The sequence below is a fragment of the Diadema antillarum genome, unplaced genomic scaffold (assembly GCF_040938485.1).
Source record: "Diadema antillarum isolate AM-2024a unplaced genomic scaffold, OU_Dant_1.0 seq00000780_RagTag, whole genome shotgun sequence".
NCBI lineage: Eukaryota > Metazoa > Echinodermata > Echinoidea > Diadematoida > Diadematidae > Diadema > Diadema antillarum.
The window spans coordinates 227,719-249,675 of record NW_027271668.1 but is presented as its reverse complement, the minus strand read 5'-3'; the positions used below and the strand labels follow the sequence as shown (position 1 = coordinate 249,675).

Below are 21,957 nucleotides of genomic sequence, written 5' to 3'. Positions count from 1 at the left end.
GAATTTACAGTTCATTATGATAGTTGCTTGAAGAAAGAAAAAGCAATTCATGCCACTGTCAAAGGTCAATCCACAGCAAAAATGGTCATAATATTACATTTCAACAGACATTCCACACCTTTATTCATTCAATGACAGAAAAATCACATACAGTATGCATCTGCACTATTCTTCTACATACACGCATATAAAAAATACACAAAGATTCTGCTAGTTATACTCTATAAAATTCCAAGCCCCAACTACCTGTGTAAAATCAAGATTATTATTACTAGAATTGCTAGATTATTAGAACAAAATGTAAAGTGCAGTGGTACATAAGAGACTTTGGTCTTTAAGGGTTAGTGATCAATATTGAAGCATTCTAATATCATCCCCTCCCCCTCCTGCATACTATATCCTGGGCCCCATTTCATAAAAGATATTAGGATGGCAACTCTTGCTGGAATAGCAACTTCCAATAGCAACAGCCAATCAGGAAGCTGGATTCTTGTCATTACTATGACAATTGCCATTCCAGCAAGGGTTGTTATCATATCAACTTTTCATGAAATGGGGCCCAGATATTAGCTCACTGAGTAAAATGTACTAGGGAAAGATACATGTGTCACTTGTGACTATGCAGGTGTGCATCTTGCAAGGGAACACTGGTTGCCATGGCAATTACACTGATGAGCCTCTCTCTCTCACCATTTCTCAAAGATGACTGGGAGCTGATTCTCGGCAATAGTGTGGAACTTGAGAACAAACACTTCCAGCATCCTCATTAGGATCTCGCGGGCCTGCAATACAAACAATTTCTGCTGTTTGTGAAGATTTTAAGGGGGGAACAAGGGGACAAAAAAAAGGGGGGGGGGGTGAAAAAAAAGAGGCAGGAAAGGGAGGGGGGAAAGAGACAAAGAGATAGGAGGGATGAGTGAGTGAGTATTAAGCGCAAAGACCATTGAATGAAATGAGCTGATGCAGTATTTGTTTGGTTTGGGCTTTTTAAATGGGTATTTAGACTCTTTCAAGAGGCAGAGTTTGTCTCCTGGTGCGGTCGCCAACACAACCAGCAAAGATGCTTAAAATAGATTATTTAGGGAATTTTTCCACTTTATATAATGACACTTTTTCCAGCAGCATCAAAACTTTAGAGGTAAACTAATCATGCCCATATCGTCTGCACTTCACAGCATTTTGTTTTTACCTCAATGCAATTCCAACACACATTGTGTTTTTGAAATTTGTGCCTACATGGGCAAAAACTTTTGGCATTTTTATTTTTAAACAATTGTGTGGTTTGCCCCATTGATCAAAATATGGCAGGAAAAACATTTTATGATGAGTCTTGCCAATTTCCTGATAGGTACAGAACCATTAAAAGCATAACTAAAATAAAATAACAGGTTGCCATCAGCTGATATTAAAGGCAATAATATCGAAAGCATAGCATATGCAGGCTGCCAGATTATTTCAGAGTTGATCTTCAGACATTAATTGATTAAAATAAACATTCACTGAATGAGAGCAAGACATGACATATCAAGCATTAATGGCTCAAATAACTTGATAATAATTCTTATATCAATGGATGCCAGAAATCAATCAAAATCAAACTGAAATAAAGGATTTGTTGTTGATAGGTTAGTGCACATGCATAACATAAACTTTTCGCCTCGCCCTCTTATTCCAGCTGCATCACTGATTATAAACCCTTGATGAAGTTCACACAGGTTTACACATTAGAGTGTTGATATGAGAATTCCAGCCCTAACATTTGATAAACTGAAAGCATGAACCCCTAAACAAACAGATTAACAAAGCATTTTCTTGATGAATTTGAATGAAGCTCTACTTTATAAGCACATTCCAGATTGGGCATTGGCAATTATTTTGCATGAGATGACAAAATAACCACAACATTAAAAAAAAAAAAAAAATCAACTGCAGCTGGCAATGATGAAAAAATAAAATCATAAACACCAACCACAGCATAAAATGAACAGTTTGAATAAAGATGTTACATGAACGTCATGCTATAAGCATTGATTCCAGTATAAACAGCGGTTTCAAGGTGGAGAATGAGGATAACTGTACATAATGTATCTTCACAAAGATGTAAAAAATGATTTCTCAAAGTAAATGTACAGCTTCAGTGACACACAAACATTTATGAACACTACACATTGGCAGATCTTACCTTTTACCTGCACATGGCAAGGCATATACACATTGATGATGTTTTGTCTGTTTTTTGTAATCTATTGAATCACTTGGTAAAGTAGATACAACAGATCGGGTTAACTATTTGTCAGCCTTAAATCTACATCACTGGCATTTCACAGTCTGCACACGTATGCATGTGATGTGATATGGATAAGCCAAGACAAATTTCTGCGCAGTTCGATATTGGGAAAAATGATTTGTAACTTTATGATACGTTGCACAAAGCACCACATGATATGAAATATTACTTCTTCTTTTTTTTTCTTTTTTTTTGTGTGTGACAGGCATTGTTTTGTGAACACAAACAAGCAAAGTACACTGCAAGTTGCAAATGACAGAAAGGGAAGAAAGAATTTGTCAAATCTCATTTGCTTTTGCCCATTTCCATTTTTGGGTATAATACAAAGATGACAAAATTGAGAAAAAACAAGGAGAAACTGTCAATTTGAGGAACAGAGAGATATTGAAAAAAGGGGGGTACATGCCTAATTATAACCTTATAGTTTGATTCACTGTGAGAGATTCTATCAGGACAGAATAAACTTTGGATGCCTCAAACACAGGCATCAGGGAGTATTTAACTTATAAGGGAGAAATTAGAAGAGACTACAGCCAAAACAGAAAGGACAGCACAGATGAACACAACAAAAGCAAATAGAGAAAGTGATACAAGACAATGCTAATAGAACAGACGTTGATAGAACAGAGCAATGGCAAGAAGAAACAAGATAAAGACTGGAAGGAGAGGAGCACCCAGTTGGAAGAATGTGACATCATGAGGATTGAAAGAAGAGAGTGATGAGGGAAAGAGGGAGATAGGAAAGAAAAAATGATTGGAAATGATAGAGAGAAGAATAAAATTGACATGGAAATCTGGAAAGGGATTGGGGACTGGAAAAACAGATAAATACAAACTTGTACATACATTGTAGATAGATAAATCTATTGTGATAGATGGATATATTGACAGAGACAGAGAGAAAGAGTGACAGAAAGAGATGGAAAGAAATAGAGAAAGATAAATAGAGAGATAGATGTATAGATCAACAAATAGACAGATGATTTGATAGATTTTTGTACATAGGTTGGAAGAGAGAGAGATATAGAAAGATATAGAGGGGCAGAGAGAGAGAAAGCTGTAAAAAGGTGGGGAGAGAAAGATATAAAAAGGTGGAGACAGAAATATATAAAAAGGTGGAGAGAAAAATATATAAAAAGGTGGAGAGAGAAAGATATAAAAAGGTGGAGAAATAAAGATATAAAAAGGTGGAGAGACAAAGATATAGAAAGGTGGAGACAGAAAGATATAAAAAGGTGGAGAGAGAGCAAGATACTAAAAGGTAGATAAAGAAAAAATATAAAATGGTGGAGAGAGAAAGATATATAAAGGTGGAGAGAGAAAGATAAATAAAGGTGGAGAGAGAAAGATATAAAAAGGTGGAGAGAGAAAGATATAAAAAGGTGGAGAGAGAAAGATATATAAAGGTGGAGAGAGAAAGATATAAAAAGGTGGAGAGAGAAAGATATATAAAGGTGGAGAGAGAAAGATATATAAAGGTGGAGAGAGAAAGATATATAAAGGTGGAGAGAGAAAGATATATAAAGGTGGAGAGAAAAAGATATATAAAGGTGGAGAGAGAAATATAAAATGGTGGAGAGAGAAAGATATAAAAATGTGGAGAGAAAAATATATATAAAGGGGAAGAGTGAGCAAGATATTAAAAGGTATAGAGAGAGAAAGATATAAAAGGAAGGACAGAAAGAGAGAGAAATAGCAGGAGAGACTTACGTTTGCACCATCCTGCTCGCTCTTCTGCCTGATACACTCTACGAGGTTGAGGAGCAGCTTGCAGGACATGGTCTGGATGTTGCAGGGCAGGGACTCGTCATGGACATTCTTGGAGAACAGGTGCACAGCCATGGAGAGGTGCTGGAGGGGTAGCTGCTGCCTCACATGGTGGACCAGGTCTGCCAATGTGCTGTATGCAAGGGGCCTGGTAGAGGGGCGTGATGGGGGGCAGGAGATGGGGCGTGGTAGTGAAGGAGAGGGGGGCGTGGAGTTGGAATAGAGGTGGTGTGAGGTATGAGGGGAAGAGGAATAAGGTACAAGTAGAGGGGGTATGGGGTGCAAATTGAGGTGGTGTGGGATGGGAGGAGAAGGAGTATGGGGTGCGAGAGAGGAGGTGTAGGGGTGGAGGGGAGGGGGGCATGGAGCAGGAATAGAGGTGGTGTGGTGTGGGCAAAGGGAGCGTGGGGAAAGAGAAGAGGCATGAGGGTGCGGTAGATGGGTCATGGGGGTGGAAGAGATGGGGTATGGGGTGGGAATGGAGGTGGTGTGGGGTGGAAGGAGGTGGGGCATGAGGTGGAAGATAAAAAGAGAACACTTTCAATCAACCATCCACAGCAGCAAGTATTACATGCAGTTGATTTTCATTCTCATATGCTGCAGCCATGTATGTTAGGAAGCCTACAACATTAATTACTATTAAGAAAACTTGCGTCTCTCAAAACTTATGTACATATATAGATTGATAAACTGGTAGACACCAGTTTCATCTCTTCATATGCAACAAATACAATGGGAAAAAAAAAGAACCAAAACATAAAGGGTGCCACCCCTAGGTAAAGTCTGTACACTTCAAGAATTCGTAGTTGCAATAGAAGGTCTGTTTGCTGTCAGCTTACTTTCGAAATAGATGCAAAATAATGCAACAAACTGTATCTAGAGTAAAAATGAAAATGTGAAAAATCTAATAATTTGTCTGTTTGATAATCAGCACATGCACAAACTTGCATCATAAGAATTGCATGACATTAGATGAAGCATTCACATGAAAAACAACGATTTTCTTTCAGTGGAAACTGGGGGTGCACATGAACCTCACAGAAAATGCTTGCCCGAGTATGAAATGCTCTTATAATCCTGAACGTTTCATACTCTAAACTAGGGGACAGTGCTATCTTAAAAGGCACAGTTGAGCTAGTAAGCCAAGGATCTACACTTGCTATAAATGCAAAGTGCCCTGCTAGGACACATCTCTGGTTGTCTTGCTGTTCTGCTTTGAGAGAAATAAGGGTACTGGTGTCCGGTTCTTACCTGAGGGACTCTTTGCTGGTCCAGCCACTTCCCACCAGGACATTCTCCTCGAACAGCTTGTCGATGCTGGGAACAAACTCTGTGGAGACAGAAACAGAAATTTTGTTGGCGAGGAATCCTTACATTGTCTAGATGTATGATCGTTTCATTCATGCACTGTTATTCTTGGGTAGGGTGTGGCTAGCGTGATAAAAAAATCTACACAACATTAATACTCGGCAAAAATTTCTTATATAAAACTCCCGTGTCATCTCTTTCAATATCGTCGCTGGGGTGACAAGACCTTGTATCTGAAATTTTGGTGAAAATGACTCTTTTTGATTAATGGTCAAATAATGGGTTAAGTGATGACCTGGCCAAATCCTAACTCTCTCACTCCAAAAATGAAGTCACCACAGCATGTCAAAGGAAAGGCTATCCCATTCGCTACAGTGCTTTGGCCGCTATGTTTTTTTGGCTCTCCTGAACATTCGACATTTTGTAGAAACGAGGTCTTGTCGCCCCAGCGACGATATGTGAATGCCTGTTAAATAATTCATGCAATACAGAACTATTTTGATTTCTAATGTTACACTTGGAATCAGGCTTTAATCATTATGATCAACACAATCAGTAATATCAGATGATGGTTTCTTGGCAGTACTATATTTATGTGACATTATATTCATTGCAAGTACTCTTATATATCCTTGTTCCATTGATAAAATGATCAACTCCCACTATGTGCCTTTGTGCTAGAACTTTAAAAAGTCCTGTACAACTAAAGTGTACAGATTAACGTATTCATATTCTGTACAGCCAGGGGAAAACACGGTACTATTTCAGTGGGAGTTTTTTCAGACAATCATATACTTCTTCCTACTATAAAGAGAAATATGATCCCATGACATTTGTCAGGCGTGAGGTGAGAAGTCTGCTCACTATTTCTAAGGTCCGTGCCGAGAATGTGCCTGGCTGCAATCAGAAGCTCCTTGCGTAGGTGAGCGACCTCGCTTGGACAATTTGCAAACAATCCCAGCATGCCCTTCACCATCTGAGATGAATACGAGTTCACAAGGTCCTAAGAATGGGGGTGGAAAGCATGAAATATGTAAGAAGGATAAATGGGAAAACAAGAAATATGAATATCAGACCACTAAACACTTGCCACATCTCAGAAAAGAAGTATTTCCCACTGCCTACTACCAATATCACACCTTTTCAATCAATTTTAAAAACGAAGTGGTGAAGGGTGTTCACTTGCAACAATTCACTTCTACATCACAAATTTAATGAGACTATGCAATCGTTTACTAGTGAATTTTGACCATTTTGTTCAAAGTAAGGATTCCCATTGTTGGAACATTACATTTTCATCGTACGTACATACATACCAATCTGGTTTTTCCTGGGGGATTGTACCATCGAAACACCTATCATGATATAATGTACTATATGTGGGGTAGCAATTATTGTCTGTTCAAGGGCAGCATATTTTCTTATATCTTCTACACAACAGTTGGTTAGCATCATACATATGTCCTGTAAAAAGTATCTATTAGATGAGAAAATTATGCAAGCCAACAAAATTATCATAAGCATAAACCATACCAATTGGATTGTCTCAAATTTGATAAAATCAGTTGTTCACATCTCTTGATCCAGTTCATATTTCCCAAATTGCTGAGAATTACTTACAACCAATTTTCAATTAAAGATATCTATCAACTGTGAAGAGTACATAATATGTCTGGGTACACAGATACACAAACTTCACGATCTGCTATGCTTTTCATATATTTCACAAGCTTCATACCTGATATATCTTGATGATGTACGCCAGGAATGAGAGTGTCTTGATTTGAGCAGCGATGAAGTCCACGTACATCTCCTTGTTGAAGTTCGGGGAAGCTCTACACACATACGGAAAAACATTGAAGGTTACACAGGTCTGGATACATGTGTTTGCAAATATATAAGTACTGTATTCCACATTAAAACATATAAGGATTACCTTGTCAGGTAAAGAATTGATAACAAAGAAGGCTCTTTATGCATCAGCCATGCCACAGATAGACAGATGGACATATAATGCTAGCAACTTCTGCAATGACAAAAATGTGCATGCTACAGTAAGTAATGAAGGGGGGAGGGGTGCTTTCACCTCTGGCATACAGCAATTGATCTCCTTCATTATTTCAAACCATGTAGTGTAATCATCATCTACGATTGTGACTCTTCTGAAGTTACCACATTATGGTTCTTTAACACTCATCGTACTGAATTTTGTTTGTTTTAAGCATTTATTTCATTTGATGAAGTTGAATGTTGTGGTAGAACAGGCAAGTTAGCAGTATGGTAACCACTGACTCCTTGTAGATTGAAGGAAGAAGAATAGGTTCATTTTGAATGTCAAAAATTGCTTCGTCATGTTACCGTGTAGTCCCATACCTTGCTTGTTGTGTAGGCTGCAGACCGATGGTGTTCATGACCAGAGGAATGAAGTCGGCCACCACATTGTGGACGTTCTGCTTGTAGAGCTGATACATTAACACCACGATGATGGGATACTCGGCCAAAACTTTCAGCGAGTTCACTCCTTTGGGCAAGATTGTTTGCTGTGATAAGGACAGAAATCAAACAAATCATTGATCAAGAAAAATCAATGGAAGCAAAATCAAAGCTTTGAAAAAGGACAGGTACCCTTTAGCATATTCTCCGAAAATTTTTGAAATGCTGCAAAATCTTTTAACTACAATGTACTTCAAAATGTTAATAATGTTCATATTTCAATCATGTTGGTTGCTTTCCCAGCACTGCCTAGCAAAACTGAACACAGCGATAGCCTAATCGAGAAAATGCATTAATTGACTCTAGAAAACAAAGGGTACATAAATTTCACCAGGGGTACTCATTAACAAAATCTAAAATCTCCTCTAAGAAAATATGCAGTTGCACAGTCTCCCGTATACATCAGATCCTCATGAACACTCTGAGTGTTTGTGTCATCAAACCTATGATGAACAGTCCCATAGAATTCAAACTCTATTTTGTTTTTACATCGCCAACAATCCTCCAGCTGTCAGCTATAAGAATGTTGTTATAAAACTGATAGTTACTACTGAGAAATATACAATTTCTTTCTCATCTTTGTTCATCCTCATTTATAATGAAAATGCATTGCAAGTATGGCAAATTAAATTCAAAGTGTGATTTAAAATGGATGAAGAAATAGAAGTAGGATTAGGAGGAGAATAAGAAAATGTAGAAGACAAAGAGGAGGAGGAGGAGGAGGAGAAGGAACAGAAGAAGAGAAGAAACAAGGTTAAAAAGAAGAGAGTAGAAAGAAGATTTGGAAGAGCAAGGCAATGAATACATTGTTTGCGAGTCATGAGACATCCAGGACATGTATGACACCACCCTACCTGCACTTTCTGGCCGTCCCCTTGCTGTATGGTGATGATGGTCTGACAGGAGAAGCCGGTACGGTCCACAAACAGCTGGATGTTCATGGGGTCCGGGGCCGGAGTGCCCGGAATCACATCGAGGAAGTAGGTTTTCTGCATACGAAAGAATATAATGGGGAGTTATAATGCTGATGGCAGACACACAGCAATATTGTTGTACCTTAACTTTTCTTGTAGTAATGTATTGATAATGACAATAGTATGGTTACAGCAAACTTATTTTTTTCTGATATCCCTACAACATGGGGAACTGCTTGATATGACACTTATAAAGTCTTTTACAGGTAACATGATTACATTATATTTTCATGTGATTCATATTTTGTGCCTCCACAGTGAAGATGAATGTTACTGTCTTGAACTTCTCCTCAATGACTATTGACATATTATATGTAATAACATGTGCTCACATGAACAGAATGACGAAAAAGTTCCAGATCTAAAAGGCTCCATCATTAATAATATCAAATAGTACCATTTTAAAAGAGTTTCTGTTTGAGAACTCACCATGTTGACTTGGATGTCCTTGTAAACTGTTTTCACAAACTGGAGAAAATGCTGCACCTGTACATGAAATGTGAGAGAGTTAGGAGTGCAAAACTGTACATCGACTTTGGCAAGAGCAATATTTGCATACTGCAATACAAGTCTTGCAGCTGCAGGATCTACATGCTATATCTATAACTCGCTGTCTTCTTTTTTTCCACTTTAAAGTACATATCTGATGAAACTCATCAAAGTTTTACATAGGAAATTATGCATTCTTGTGCCCCCTGGTTTCTGGCACCAGCATTCATTCAAATCTTAATTTTATCCACTCGATGTGCGTGATAACGTGTAATGTGAAGGAAAGTAAAACCATGGAAATATTTCACTTTGTACGATAATAAAGATTCTTTTCCGGTCAACAAAAGTATAAAAATGTGTATCACAGTACATGTAATGATTATTTCTATTTTATTTTGTTTGTTTGTTTGTTTTTGTTAATGTGATGAACTGCATGTTGCATGTTGATACAGATAAATTCATTGCAATACCAATATGAGAAAGGAATTTCTTGAATAAACTGTTCCCTGAAAAAAAAAAGAAACACAGAAAGCAACCCCTACTAGATTTAGATGATGCTTTCGTTTTCTCACATACAACCACCACATCATTTCACCTCCTTCATTGATTTGAATGCATACCTTTCCTATAAGGAATGGGAGGGCATTTCATGAGCATTTTGTCAGACATTTTTTTTTTTTCTGACAAAATAGCTCTCAGCCAATCAGATGCAGGGATTTCAGTAATTTATAACAGTATGTCAGAAAAAATATCTGACAAACCGCTTCATGAAATGCCACTCAGACGTGTTCTAATCAGGTACATACGTGCTGTCACATCCTGAGATGTCAAGTCTGAGAGGCAATGGCCACATCTTTGAATTGTATTGATTTGTCTAATGTGACCGCTCAGGAAGCAATGAGACTGACAGCTTTGAGTTTCCTCGGAAGGACTGAGCTGTAAAGGCAAAGTGTCTTGTTTATGCTGCGTTTACACCATGTTTGCGGCGGTCACGGCAGCCCCGTTTGCCTGAAATGTGTAATGCGCCGTGGGTAGATGAGACATTTTCCTGTTTTCCTCTCTTCGTATTCTAGTCTTGTTCCTTCCAGTCCTCGCCGCGGTAAACATAGCTATCAGACGCTTTTCTCATGGCATCTGGTCTGGCTAGACTATCAATATTTTCCACTGCGTCCCCCTATGGACTGCCTCCAAGTTTTGTTACGGCCTATTACACGCCGTCATGTTTTGTTGTGTTCACCCCCGTTTCATTACGGCATGCAAGGTTTCTTATTAGCACCGGGACTGCCGTGGCAAATTTTTTGACAGTTTAAAAATCTGATACAGCATCCACGGCAATCACAGCCTGTCACGTTTGACTATCCCGTCTCACCGCATTGTCTCACGTCCATCCCATTTCATCCACGGTGGCCTGAAACGCGACTGCTGTGGCCGCGGGGAACATGGTGTGAACGCAGCAGTAGGGGTCCAACCACTGCAGCCACAGGGCACAAACCAGGGATACAAACCAGGGATCTCATGGTCGATAGTCTTTGGTCTCATTCACTGGGCCACAACAGCTACATTGCAATTTTTGTATTGAGGAGGACTATGGAGAGCCCTACAGTGATTCTACAACTCCTAACCCCTGTACAATTACCCTCCAAACAATTATCCCCCAAGGACAATCAAACCCTTAGGACAAATAATCCCCCCTCCCCCTGGACAATCACCTCCAGGGATAGTTGTCCTGGGGTACTGTAAAACCAGAAATATTTGTGGCATGAAAATTTTGCAGATTGGAGCTGACAGTCTTTCTCGCAGCATGAACCTTTTGCAAATTGCTGCTGGCATTCAATGCACTGTGTGTACAAAGACTTTTGCAAATCTCGGTTCCTCATTAAATTTGCAAAAGTTTCATGCACACAAATATTTCTGGGTTTGTCTTGGGGGGTGGGGGGATTGTTATCTGCAGGTAGTAGTTTTACGGGGGTATGTAATTGTGTCGGGGTGCATACAGGGGTGGATACATGAATTCTTTAAAAGGGAGGCGCCTTTACAAAATTAAAGGGGGGCGCACGAAAATTAAATGGGGGCACATGTGCCCCCATTTTTTCTTTCTATTTATTTTGTTTTAACAAAAAAAAGAAAGAAGAGGGGGCGCGCGCCCAGTGTGCTCCCGTCTGGATCCGCCACTGGCATGGTTGTCCAGATATACCCCTCCCTCGACCACTCCGCCTGTTTTCCCATCTCACCTCCGGCTGCATGGTGGGCCGGTAGTACTTGTGCAGCTCGATGATGATCTTCAGGCACACCAACACGTTCTCCTCATTCTCCGTCTCCAGCAGAGAGAACATCAGCTCCAGGATCTGGCGCACGAACTGCCGCAGGAGCTCGTTGGTCGGCATCCGGTGGAGCAGCTCCAGCAAGAGCTTGCGCAGGTGCTGGGGATAGGTAGATAGATAGATAGATAGAAAGATTGATGGATGGATAGATAGACAGACAGATAGATAGATAGATAGAAAATTAAAAGGCACTTTCTTGAGATATTCATGCCTTGCAATCATAAGACTGAACTGCACACAAAATTACACCTTGAAGAAGAAATAGTGGTTCAAAAAATAGGTATTGAAGAAACAGCGAAATACACACATAAATAAAGTGAGATCTTATCACAGAGGATACTGATGGGGAAGTGATTACACCACTGTTTTTAATTTATAGCTTTGGTTGGAACCAGGGGCCCATTTTATAAAACTTGTCATCAGTGACAACTGTCACATTTCTATGACAAATTTGCTCTCAGCCAATCAGATGCAAGGATTTCAGTAGCTTGTCACATCTATGACAACTTGTCACAGATGACAAGTTTTATGAAACGGGCCCCTAGCCCCCAGGTGTGAATATAAACACTTGGTCCAGATGAGGTTGTTTAGAACTAGTTTCCAAGGTGATGAATGGCTATGACATCACACTTTGGCACTCTATTATGTTTTTCCACATAAAGATGGGTCTTGGACATGTGTCTCGGCAAAACCACACAGCACTCGAACTAACCTGGAGCGGTGACTCGGCAATGAACTGAGGCTTCTCATCCTTCAAGACCTTCAGGAAATGAGGAATGGCCGTCTCCAAGAAGGTGTGGTACTGTGATGAGGAGATGATCACCTGGTTGTCGAGAGAAGAACAATGTTTGCATTTTCATTGCAATCCGTGACATTCAGAACAAAATCTACATACAATTCACTCCTGTTATAACGAACATGGTTATAACAAAAATCTGGTAACAACCCGAAGTAAAAATTCAGGCCGCAATATTATCCACTCTATGTATTTCTATTGCTTATTTGTTCGGTTATAATGAAATTTTGATATAACGAAAGAAAACTACCGGTCCCGGGGTCTTTGTTATAATGGGAGTATATTGTAGTATTGTTTTCCGGGATTGGGGCATTGCTAGGTGGTCTTTAAATTAAAACAACACATATCAAGGATATTGCCATAACATGCCTACTTTCGTTCAATGTTTGCCTCAATTTTGTTTGGAGTTGCAAAATGTACACACACACTGTGGATTCTCAATCTTGCAGAAATGAATGGACCTCCAAGGTTGTATTTTCATTACTACATATAAATGTGTGCAGTGATAGTCCACGTCTTATCGGGCCAGTATATTGCATGCAATAGGTATTAAATTTACATAAAGATCAGTCTTCATTCGGGACTTGTCATACACATGACTGTCAGCAGTGATTGCTTTATGACTGTACATACTATATCCTTCAGTGATTTTGGATCAATCAGCAAAATGTTTTGGCTCCTGCATGATGCCAGAGTATTGTATCATGCAATGCAAGGACATTTTTCTTACAAGTAGATGAGACAGTTCCAAGAAAGAGAGAAAAAAAAAAAATTGAAATACAAAAGATGTAATGTGGCTTTCAGAAATAACAGGTACCAGCTGTTCTTTCTTAGAATGTATCTTCTTCTTTGATTTCTTTTTCTTATACAGACTCGTCACAAGAGCTATTGCAACAATTTTATATAACCGCCATCAGAAAAGTGGATACTATTTGAAATACACTCACCTCAAAATTTTCACTAATTTCTTGTGCTGCTTTAAGCCTTGTTTCATCCGCTGTGTATAATCAGATGATAAAATATAGCAATACTATTCACAACACACATAGGCATACAACATTTGTAATCAAGCAAGCACATGATGCAGCTAGACTTATGGTAATGTACATGTTGTGAATGGAAGAATTGTTCACTGCTAATACTTGGCCTTCATATTTTAATACCTAGGTATTGAAATTCCTGGTATTGTGAATGTTATCCAAATGTTTAGATACCAATGATTATGTCTGAAAAACATTTAAATTGCTTTGTTTACATTTTTACACTCCTTGTTTACACAAAACAAAAGAAAACATTATGCCGGGCGATGACAAAAAAAAAAAAAATCCCAACAACAATAAAAATCTGTTATATCATGGAAGTGCATCACCTCTGGTGAATATGCCCTACATGTACTTTCATTCACCAAACAAATCATTTGCATTCAGATCTTTTCAGCTTATTTCGACAAACATGGCTGGCAAGTTGGAAAGCACTCTGTAAATGTCTCCCAACAACACGCAAGCACACCATCCTTATAAAACATGTGCACTATAGCAGCACAAAGCAGAATGAGTGAGCTTGCAAGTCGCTGAAGCGTCAAACAAAGCACTTTGCCTCCAGCTTCTCCAATACTTATTGTCATCATCATCATGCAAATGCATCATTTCCATGAGCAGGTGAAAATGCAAAATTTCTCCAGAAGCATTCAAAGCTCCCCCACGTTTTCCCCTCCCTCTCCCTATTCCGTAATAAGGCTTTATTCCTGTCAAGAAGTTTCAATGTGTGCAAACAAAGTCATTCATTACGACACAGCAGCAAAAATCAAGGGGAAAAGGGGCAAAGAAATTGAACTCACTTACAAGTTGTACTGTTTGTTTGTTTCTTTGTTAGTAATTTTAGTCACTGCTAAAGATCTTTAAAGTAAGGGGAAAAAACACGGGGCGACTCACTTGATCTCGAGTCTGCAAGGACTGTAACATTGTTACGATATTTGTTCATCACAGATGTAGGGTCGTTTCCACCTGAGCCTGTTGGCACTGGCATCATTGAGAACTATTCCGCGGCAAAATTCTCTCTTCAGCACTTGGTGGATGACTGCATTTCAGCATTCCCTTCTCAGGTCCTGTGATGGATACAACATTCAGATATCAATAAAGTCAAGTGAGATGGGAAAAAAAAACAACCAAAACACATAAAAGAAAAACAAGGCAGCTTTGTTCACAAGTGCAATCTTACATCATATTATGTACATCTTTATGTATCTGAGTGAATTGTTCTGCCTTTCTGTTCCCAAATATTGTCCTTCAGCCTCAAGAAAGTCATATTCTAATTTGTACATGTAGGCAATTATTGATTCATTCAACATGTTGCAACGTTCACAATTGGACTATGGCACTACAGGCACTAGAGGGGGCTGCAGTCTCCCCCCCCCCCCCCCTTTTGGCTCTTTAACCCGTTGAGGACAGACAGATTTTGCTATTTAAAACATGCATTTCCAATAGACACCTGCCCAAGTATTCTCAGGTGTCATCCTCAAGGGGTTGTAAAAACAAACAAACAAACAAAGTAAAACCACACACACACACACACACACACACACACACACACACGCACGCACAAACAAACACCAAAAGAAAAAAACATGACTTGGAAGGTCTCAACTCAAAGATCCTTCCCATCAGGAGGGGAGAGGTCATTGACCTGGACCCAACTAATCATGAGCACTATCCCACCCTCCCCTAAATAATAGTTTAGAAAAAAAATAATTTCAACAAATAAAATTTCCTGGGATCCCTATATAGCAATACATGCACAAATTTATATCACTGTTCACTGAAAAATATTTTAGGCACTCTTTGAGGATATTGCTTTTTTTATACACTGGGCAAACTTCCAATTTGCACTAAGATAGATGTCATCTGCTTCTATTAAAGATGGCAGGGTTCCCAGTATTTCAAGAAAACAAAATTCCATGAATTTTCCCTGATGAAGTATCAAATTTCCATATTAACTATTTCAACTCATATCCAGTTTCAATCCAATTTTCATCCCGTGTCATCCAATACATGTTGTTTTGATACGCAACAAAATATTTAAAAGAGTCTTACTGACTACTTTTGATTTTTGGGCCAATCAAAATTCCCTGACTTTTCCCTGACTGGAAAAAAGTAAAATAATTTTCCTTGATTTCCCATATGGGCTGGGAACCCTGAATGGTTTACATGTACAATTTGTACATTGTACATGTTGATCTGAAGACTGTATCACCTGAAAAGGAGTAACAACTTGCACTTGATGTTCATTAATTTGGCATTTAAGCACAGTGCGAGATGCCACAAGAAAGCTTAATAATATATGAGAGCCCTTAATTAGCAGATTCTGTATATTGCATGACTCTGTAATATCAAGTTCCTAGTCCACATCTGCACTGCCAAACCCCGAAACTTGTCATTGAATATACACGTACATTAAATAAATGTTTTAAGAGAAATTTGCTGAATGAGAATTTTAATCAATCTCTAATATCATTCCTCATCCATCTGTCATTTTCCACAGGAATATTATGCATATGAGGTTACCTATAGGTACTCCTCTTGATTTCTAAAAAAAAAACCAAAAATAGAAACATTTGTATCAAACACGAGCAGTTGACTGGTTTTGTGCAACAGTTATGATACTTAGCCTGGTCATACTGTATAAATCTTGAGTTTGTCTCTAAAGATGGATTCTTTAAGCTCCCATTTTGAGACACAACATACACGTGCATACTGCTTAAATTTGTAGCTACACATATTGTACATGTACCATTGTAGATAAATAATGTACAGCATATGCAAAACAAACAAACAAAAATAAAAAAAAACAGCCCCCCCCCCTCCCCATTTGCTCCTTGGTATTGCGCAGTACAGTGGACTCCCGTTATAACGAAGTCCTCGGGACTGCCAGCTTTCTTTCATCATATCAAAATTTCGTTATAACCAAACAAATAAACAATAAAACCACATAGAACCAATAATTTTGCAACCTGGATTTTTATTTCGTTGTAACCGGAATTTCATTATAACCGTGTTCATTATAACGGGAGTGCACCGTATGTGTAAAATGACAGAACTGAACATAAACTTGAACTAAAAAGGTCCACTCTTTCTAATTTTGACCCCCCCCCCCCCCCCAATAAAAGATCCTAGTTAGGGGCCTGGAAAATGCCTTGGAAAACGTTCAACACAGGTAGCCCCAGAGGTGAGGAAGATATCTGATTGTTACATGCATTCTAACGAATGAAACCGCACACATCTCTCACATCCTCCATAAATTATACTGGCTTCCAGTTGACGAGTGAATTGTCTGCAAGATCTTAATCCTGGTTTTCCGTTCTTTACATGGCACGGCAGACTAACTAGACTTCTTCGTTCATCCACTGCTCATATCCTTCGAGTTCCAGGTACTCATCATTCATGGGGCAGCAGAGCTTTCACCCAGTCTGACTCTTCTTTCTGGAACTCATTGCCTTTGAAACTGAGAATGGAGACCTCATTCCCTCTCTTCAAGAAGGAACTCAAAACCTTTTTGTTTCAGTAACTGTGTGCTTTCTTTAAATTATGATCTTTCCCTGAATGAAGCAATGTGAGAAGAGGTCTCACCTTTCTGTGCCAGGAGTGCCAATGTGTGACAGGCATGGCACATTACAAGACTCCATTATTATTACCTCTGCCAAGGGAGGAGGTTATGTTTTCGTTACCATTGGTTTGTCGGTTTGTTTGTTTGTTTGTTTGTTTGTCCATGTGCAAAATAACTTAAGAAGTAGTTAACGGATTTGCATGAAACTTACAGGAAAGGTTGAGAATGACACAAGAAACATATGATTAAATATTGCTAGTGATCTGATAATTTTTGGGGAATTTATGAAGGATTTTTGACATTTTGACAGGTAGGGTCAATGAACTTGGGGGTTCAAGCTGCGCATTTTTGAGGTTTTCAAATGCGCACTAAAGTGCATGCTGTAGTTTCTGCTAGGGCGAGGCGCACAGCGCAGCTGAGTGTTTATGACAAAACAAAGGCTTCTATATTGGGAAATCGGGCGATTTTTCAGCATGTACTAGTATACGACTATGGGTGGAAATCACTGATCTCTATATAAGAGCCCAAAGAGCTTTTCCCCAGTGGCGGAAATGGGAAAAATCTCTTTGGGAAAAGCAAGATCATTGGTGGAAAGTAGCTAATTGGTGGAGGTCTGCGCTCTCAGTGTGCTTTTCTAGTTATTATCTCCGCCAAGGGAGGAGGTTATGTTTGCGTTACCGTTGGTTTGTTTGTTCGTTTGTTCGTTTGTTAGTTAGTTTGTCCGTGTGCAAAATAACTCAAAAAGTTGTTAACGGATTTGGATGAAACTTGCAGGAAAGGTTTAGAATGATCTACAAGTAACAGATGAGTAAATTTTTGGTAGTGATCCGAGAATTTTGGGGGAATTTATGAAGGATTTTTTATATTTTGGCAGGTAGGGTCAATGAACTTGGGAGTTCAGGCTGCGCGTATTTGAGGTTTGCATGCGCGCACTAAAGTGCGTGCTCTAGTTTCTGCTAGGGCGAGGCGCGCCCTGCAGCTGAGGGTTTATGACATAACAAACGCTACTATATTGGGATACTGTACGACTAGTACGAGCTGAAATTTCCGCAGTGGTTTTATTTTCGCAAATCAGTTAAACCCTCGCAACCGCGAAATTAACAAGACGTGAAAATGTCCTCCAAGTAGCAATTCGCGAAAATATCTGTACGCGAAAATTTCAGCTCGTACAGTATCGGGCGACTTTCAGCACACAATGCTATAAGTACGTATGGGTGGAAATCACTGATATCTCTATGGAAGAACAAGTTCAGGGGTGGAAATGAGCTGCATGCTTGGCGGAGGTCTGCGCTCTCTGAGTGATTCTGCAGTTTCTATTATTACCTCCGACAAGGGAGGAGGTTATGTTTTCGTTACCGTTGGTTTGTGTGTTCGTTCGTTCGTTCGTTAGTTAGTTAGTTACTAGTAGCTTGTCCGTGTGCAAAATAACTCAAAAAGTAGTTAACGGATTGGGATGAAACTTGCAGGAATGGTTGAGAATGACACAAGTAACAAACGATTAACTTTTGTTAATGATCCGAGAATTTTGGGGGAATTTATGAAGGATTTTTGATGTTTTGGCAGGTAGGGTCAATGAACTTGGGAGTTCAGGCTGCGCGTATTTGAGGTTTGCCTGCGCGCACTAAAGTGCGTGATCCAGTTTCTGCTGGGGCGAGGCGCGCTGTGCAGCTGAAGGCTTATGACGTCACAAAGGTTTCTATATTTGGAAATCTGGTGGCGACTTTTAGTGCCGATGTTGTGTGTACGTATGATATCTCTATGGAAGAACAAGATCAGAGTAGTGGTGGAAATATGCTTCATGCTTGGCGGAGGTCTGCGCTCTCAGAGTGCTTTTCTAGTTATTGTTATTATCATTATTATTATAAGAATTATCATTATTATTATTTATTATCATTTGCATCCTTTCTTTGGCATTCCAGCAAGCTAGCAGAGCTCTGTCAATCTATAGTGTAGATCTATCTACGTGTAGATCTAGACCAACAATCTTTGCATACCGGTACTGTATGCGATACTGTAAAACGAGGAATGTTCGCATGCATTTTAATTTCGCCAATTTTGCGAGCGCCAAGATTCACGAAATCAAAATGCATGCGGAAGTTCTTTTCTACATTATATGCATAGAATGCCAGTGGCAATTCGCGAAAATTTCATGCTGTGAAATAGGCCGTCGAAAATTTCATGCCGCAAATATACATGTATCATGTTTTACAGTAGACTATCTAGAGGTTCTGTGTAGTCACACGTGTATGCGCAGTGCTCTTATTTTCACAATGCAAAATTTTCACAAGTCACTTGACATTCATGAAATTCAAGATTTGCTAAAAAAAATAAATAGATGAATAATACTTCGGTAGATATAACTACCAAAATGTGAGGAATGTAATGAGCACAGTGGGAAATTAATATTTCTCTTCAAAAGCAATGATGTTTGTAGTTGTGTTTGGGCTGCAAATCTAAAAACTCACAAACAATCATACATATCATGAACTGACAGGCAAAATTTACATTTTACTTTTACAAAAAAACTTTAAGCTCCGGTACATATTTACCTCAAATTTTAGTAATAATCGCTAAAATGACCATGCTCATTTTATTCTGCACTAATAACACTGACTGAAAATACAGATCTACAAATGTAATGCATAAATTTCCCTATACAGAGGGCACATGTTCGGTAATACAATACGATTACGATTTACAGCTAAACTCCTCAGCATTTCAATTATGCTGAGGAGTTACTAGCTAGGAGATCTTTGACAGTTAGTTGAATTAGATTCATGGCCATGCATACTGTTGTGTTGCCCATTTGGAGAAATTATTAAAATAAAAAGAGTTTGGCAATTTTAGGATATGAGATATGTACCTCCATACTATTCAAATAACTAACTATACACAGCCCTGTCGCTGTACACAAGTGTAAGTCGCGACAGGGCCAGGGCTGTACCATGTGGACACTACGTAATCTTATAATTCTGGGGCGCCAATTCTATTTTTAAGTTACTGCACCATATGTGTTACTCAGACTACATAAGATGAAAACTTTATCTATTTAGCTACTGTCTTCAGCTATCGATATTGACATACATATTTCACAACTTACCAAAAATGACACCTTTTTTAATCCTGTACGCCGCAGAAATCGTAGAAATCGCAGAAATGATTCCAAATGTCAGCGCAGTACTGCAAAATGATGGGCAAAGGGGGCGCTGTCGAACGTGCAGGTGTACAAACTCTAGCAGCGCAATTTGCATCGTTCAAAGCTGAGCCTGGGAAAGATTTATTTTGAATCGCCCAGCGGTGATCACACACAGCATTCTTAAGATTGGACTTTTTGCTCAGTCAGTCAGTGTATGTTGCGTGAGGGCCCGGCTCACTGCACTAGATTGTAGATATACAATGTAATGAACTGATATACCATGCTCATAGTCCAAGGCGCATCTCAATTCATGTGAGTGATTCGTAAAATTTGTGATAAAAATGTAGAAATTTTCAACAGTTTTGTTTTGGCCGTGTTCGAGGGGTTTAGTAGATTGGTGTATCACAGACCGTCAGACGGTGCGCTAGCACGGCATCTGGTCGGGCTACCTCCAGGCTCCATACTAATACTATTATCTACAATTAACCTTGTTAGTACATTGTACAAACTGTAATCAACATGATCAACGTTATTAGTTCTATAAAATTTTACACTGCCAAAAAAGAAACGTCATTTAATGTTACATTTGTACCCGATATATACAAAGTGGCTTATCATTACTATACTAGCATGATCAGCATCGATTAGAGTTAGACCACCCCAACCTTGGCAGTCCTCCTTACTGCGACCAGCCCGAGCTTGCGCTTCCCTGGGCCTTGCTTGTTCTTGGGTAAGCGTTTCGGGCTGCCAGACTGCCACGGGCACTGCACTATTCACTATTACTACCAGTTTAGAACTGTACAAAAACTAATAAAATGGAGCGCTTCGAGGTTACCCTTTTCTCCATACTGGAAGAAATTAGATAACGAAGAAGGGAAGGAGAGGTGTATGACTACCTAAGAGTAGGAGTAAGACTTGATGAGGTCCCCAAGCGCAAGCCAAGTCAATGGATTAGCGCATAGCGTAGCGTAGCGGTATACAGTGCAGTGTCAGTAGGAGTCCTACACGTACTAGACCTGGGCCCTGTTTCATAAAGCTGTTTGTAGAGCGACTGGTGATCAGTTCTGATGTGCTATACTTATCAGAATTTCCATAATTTGGCACAAGAACTTATCACCAGTCGCTCGTAAGTCGTTCGTAACTTTACGAACAGCTTTATGAAACACCCCCCTGGAGAGTAGGACAGGGCTTTTACTCTAGCTTGCGAGCTTTTGGGTGGTCAACATTTTAAGTCTAACATGTTAGCATAAAAATAACTGAAAATCGAACATTTGACTGTGTAAGTCTACACTCATTCACGCATTAAATGTGTATTTTACTATGCAGGTGCATGGTAATAGCGACATTCTACTTACAATATCCTTCTTTGAGGCTTCAAATCCCACTCCCATCAATTCGCTCTCCCATTTGAACATACAGAAACCCATGCGACCGATCGGTAATCCGCGCCTATGCTGCACGCTATGTATGTACTGTTGAATGCGAATCTCATTCGTGGTCAGAATCGACGGTCAATTCAGGCTCTGTCACAATAAGTTATTTACACTTCATTATTAATACATGTAATAATTGTATTTCTTGTTTTAAAGTAATATTTTCCAAAATATGTCCTCAAAAAATTACAAAACTTTATAAATTCCTTAAAAACATTATTCAATTAAAAAAATATGTAATGTAACGTAAATTGTGAATGATTCAAAACCTTATATTAAAGTACACTGTACTGGGGAGCATTATCAGATTCCAAGCTTCCTGGAGAAAGATTACCTGTATTGATCGAATGACTA

The 21,957-nt window shown here is 39.1% G+C and overlaps 1 protein-coding gene across 1 annotated transcript in view; it reads right to left on the bottom strand.

Annotated features, from left to right (window-relative positions):
• LOC139739037 (transformation/transcription domain-associated protein-like) overlaps positions 1–21,608 on the bottom strand; it is a gene marked incomplete at its 3' end in the record, with an annotated part of 80,302 nt that extends 58,694 nt beyond the window's left edge. Inside the window, exons 1-13 of the mRNA XM_071649652.1 lie at positions 21,526–21,608; positions 14,367–14,539; positions 13,383–13,432; positions 12,352–12,462; positions 11,550–11,738; positions 9,259–9,315; positions 8,710–8,844; positions 7,736–7,902; positions 7,101–7,197; positions 6,227–6,365; positions 5,306–5,384; positions 3,998–4,202; positions 691–782 (exon numbers count right to left, since the gene is read on the bottom strand). Coding sequence (XP_071505753.1) covers positions 691–782; positions 3,998–4,202; positions 5,306–5,384; positions 6,227–6,365; positions 7,101–7,197; positions 7,736–7,902; positions 8,710–8,844; positions 9,259–9,315; positions 11,550–11,738; positions 12,352–12,462; positions 13,383–13,432; positions 14,367–14,463 — 1,418 coding nt within the window. The remainder of the gene's footprint in view (positions 1–690; positions 783–3,997; positions 4,203–5,305; positions 5,385–6,226; positions 6,366–7,100; positions 7,198–7,735; positions 7,903–8,709; positions 8,845–9,258; positions 9,316–11,549; positions 11,739–12,351; positions 12,463–13,382; positions 13,433–14,366; positions 14,540–21,525) is intronic.
• Positions 21,609–21,957: the final 349 nt, after the last annotated feature.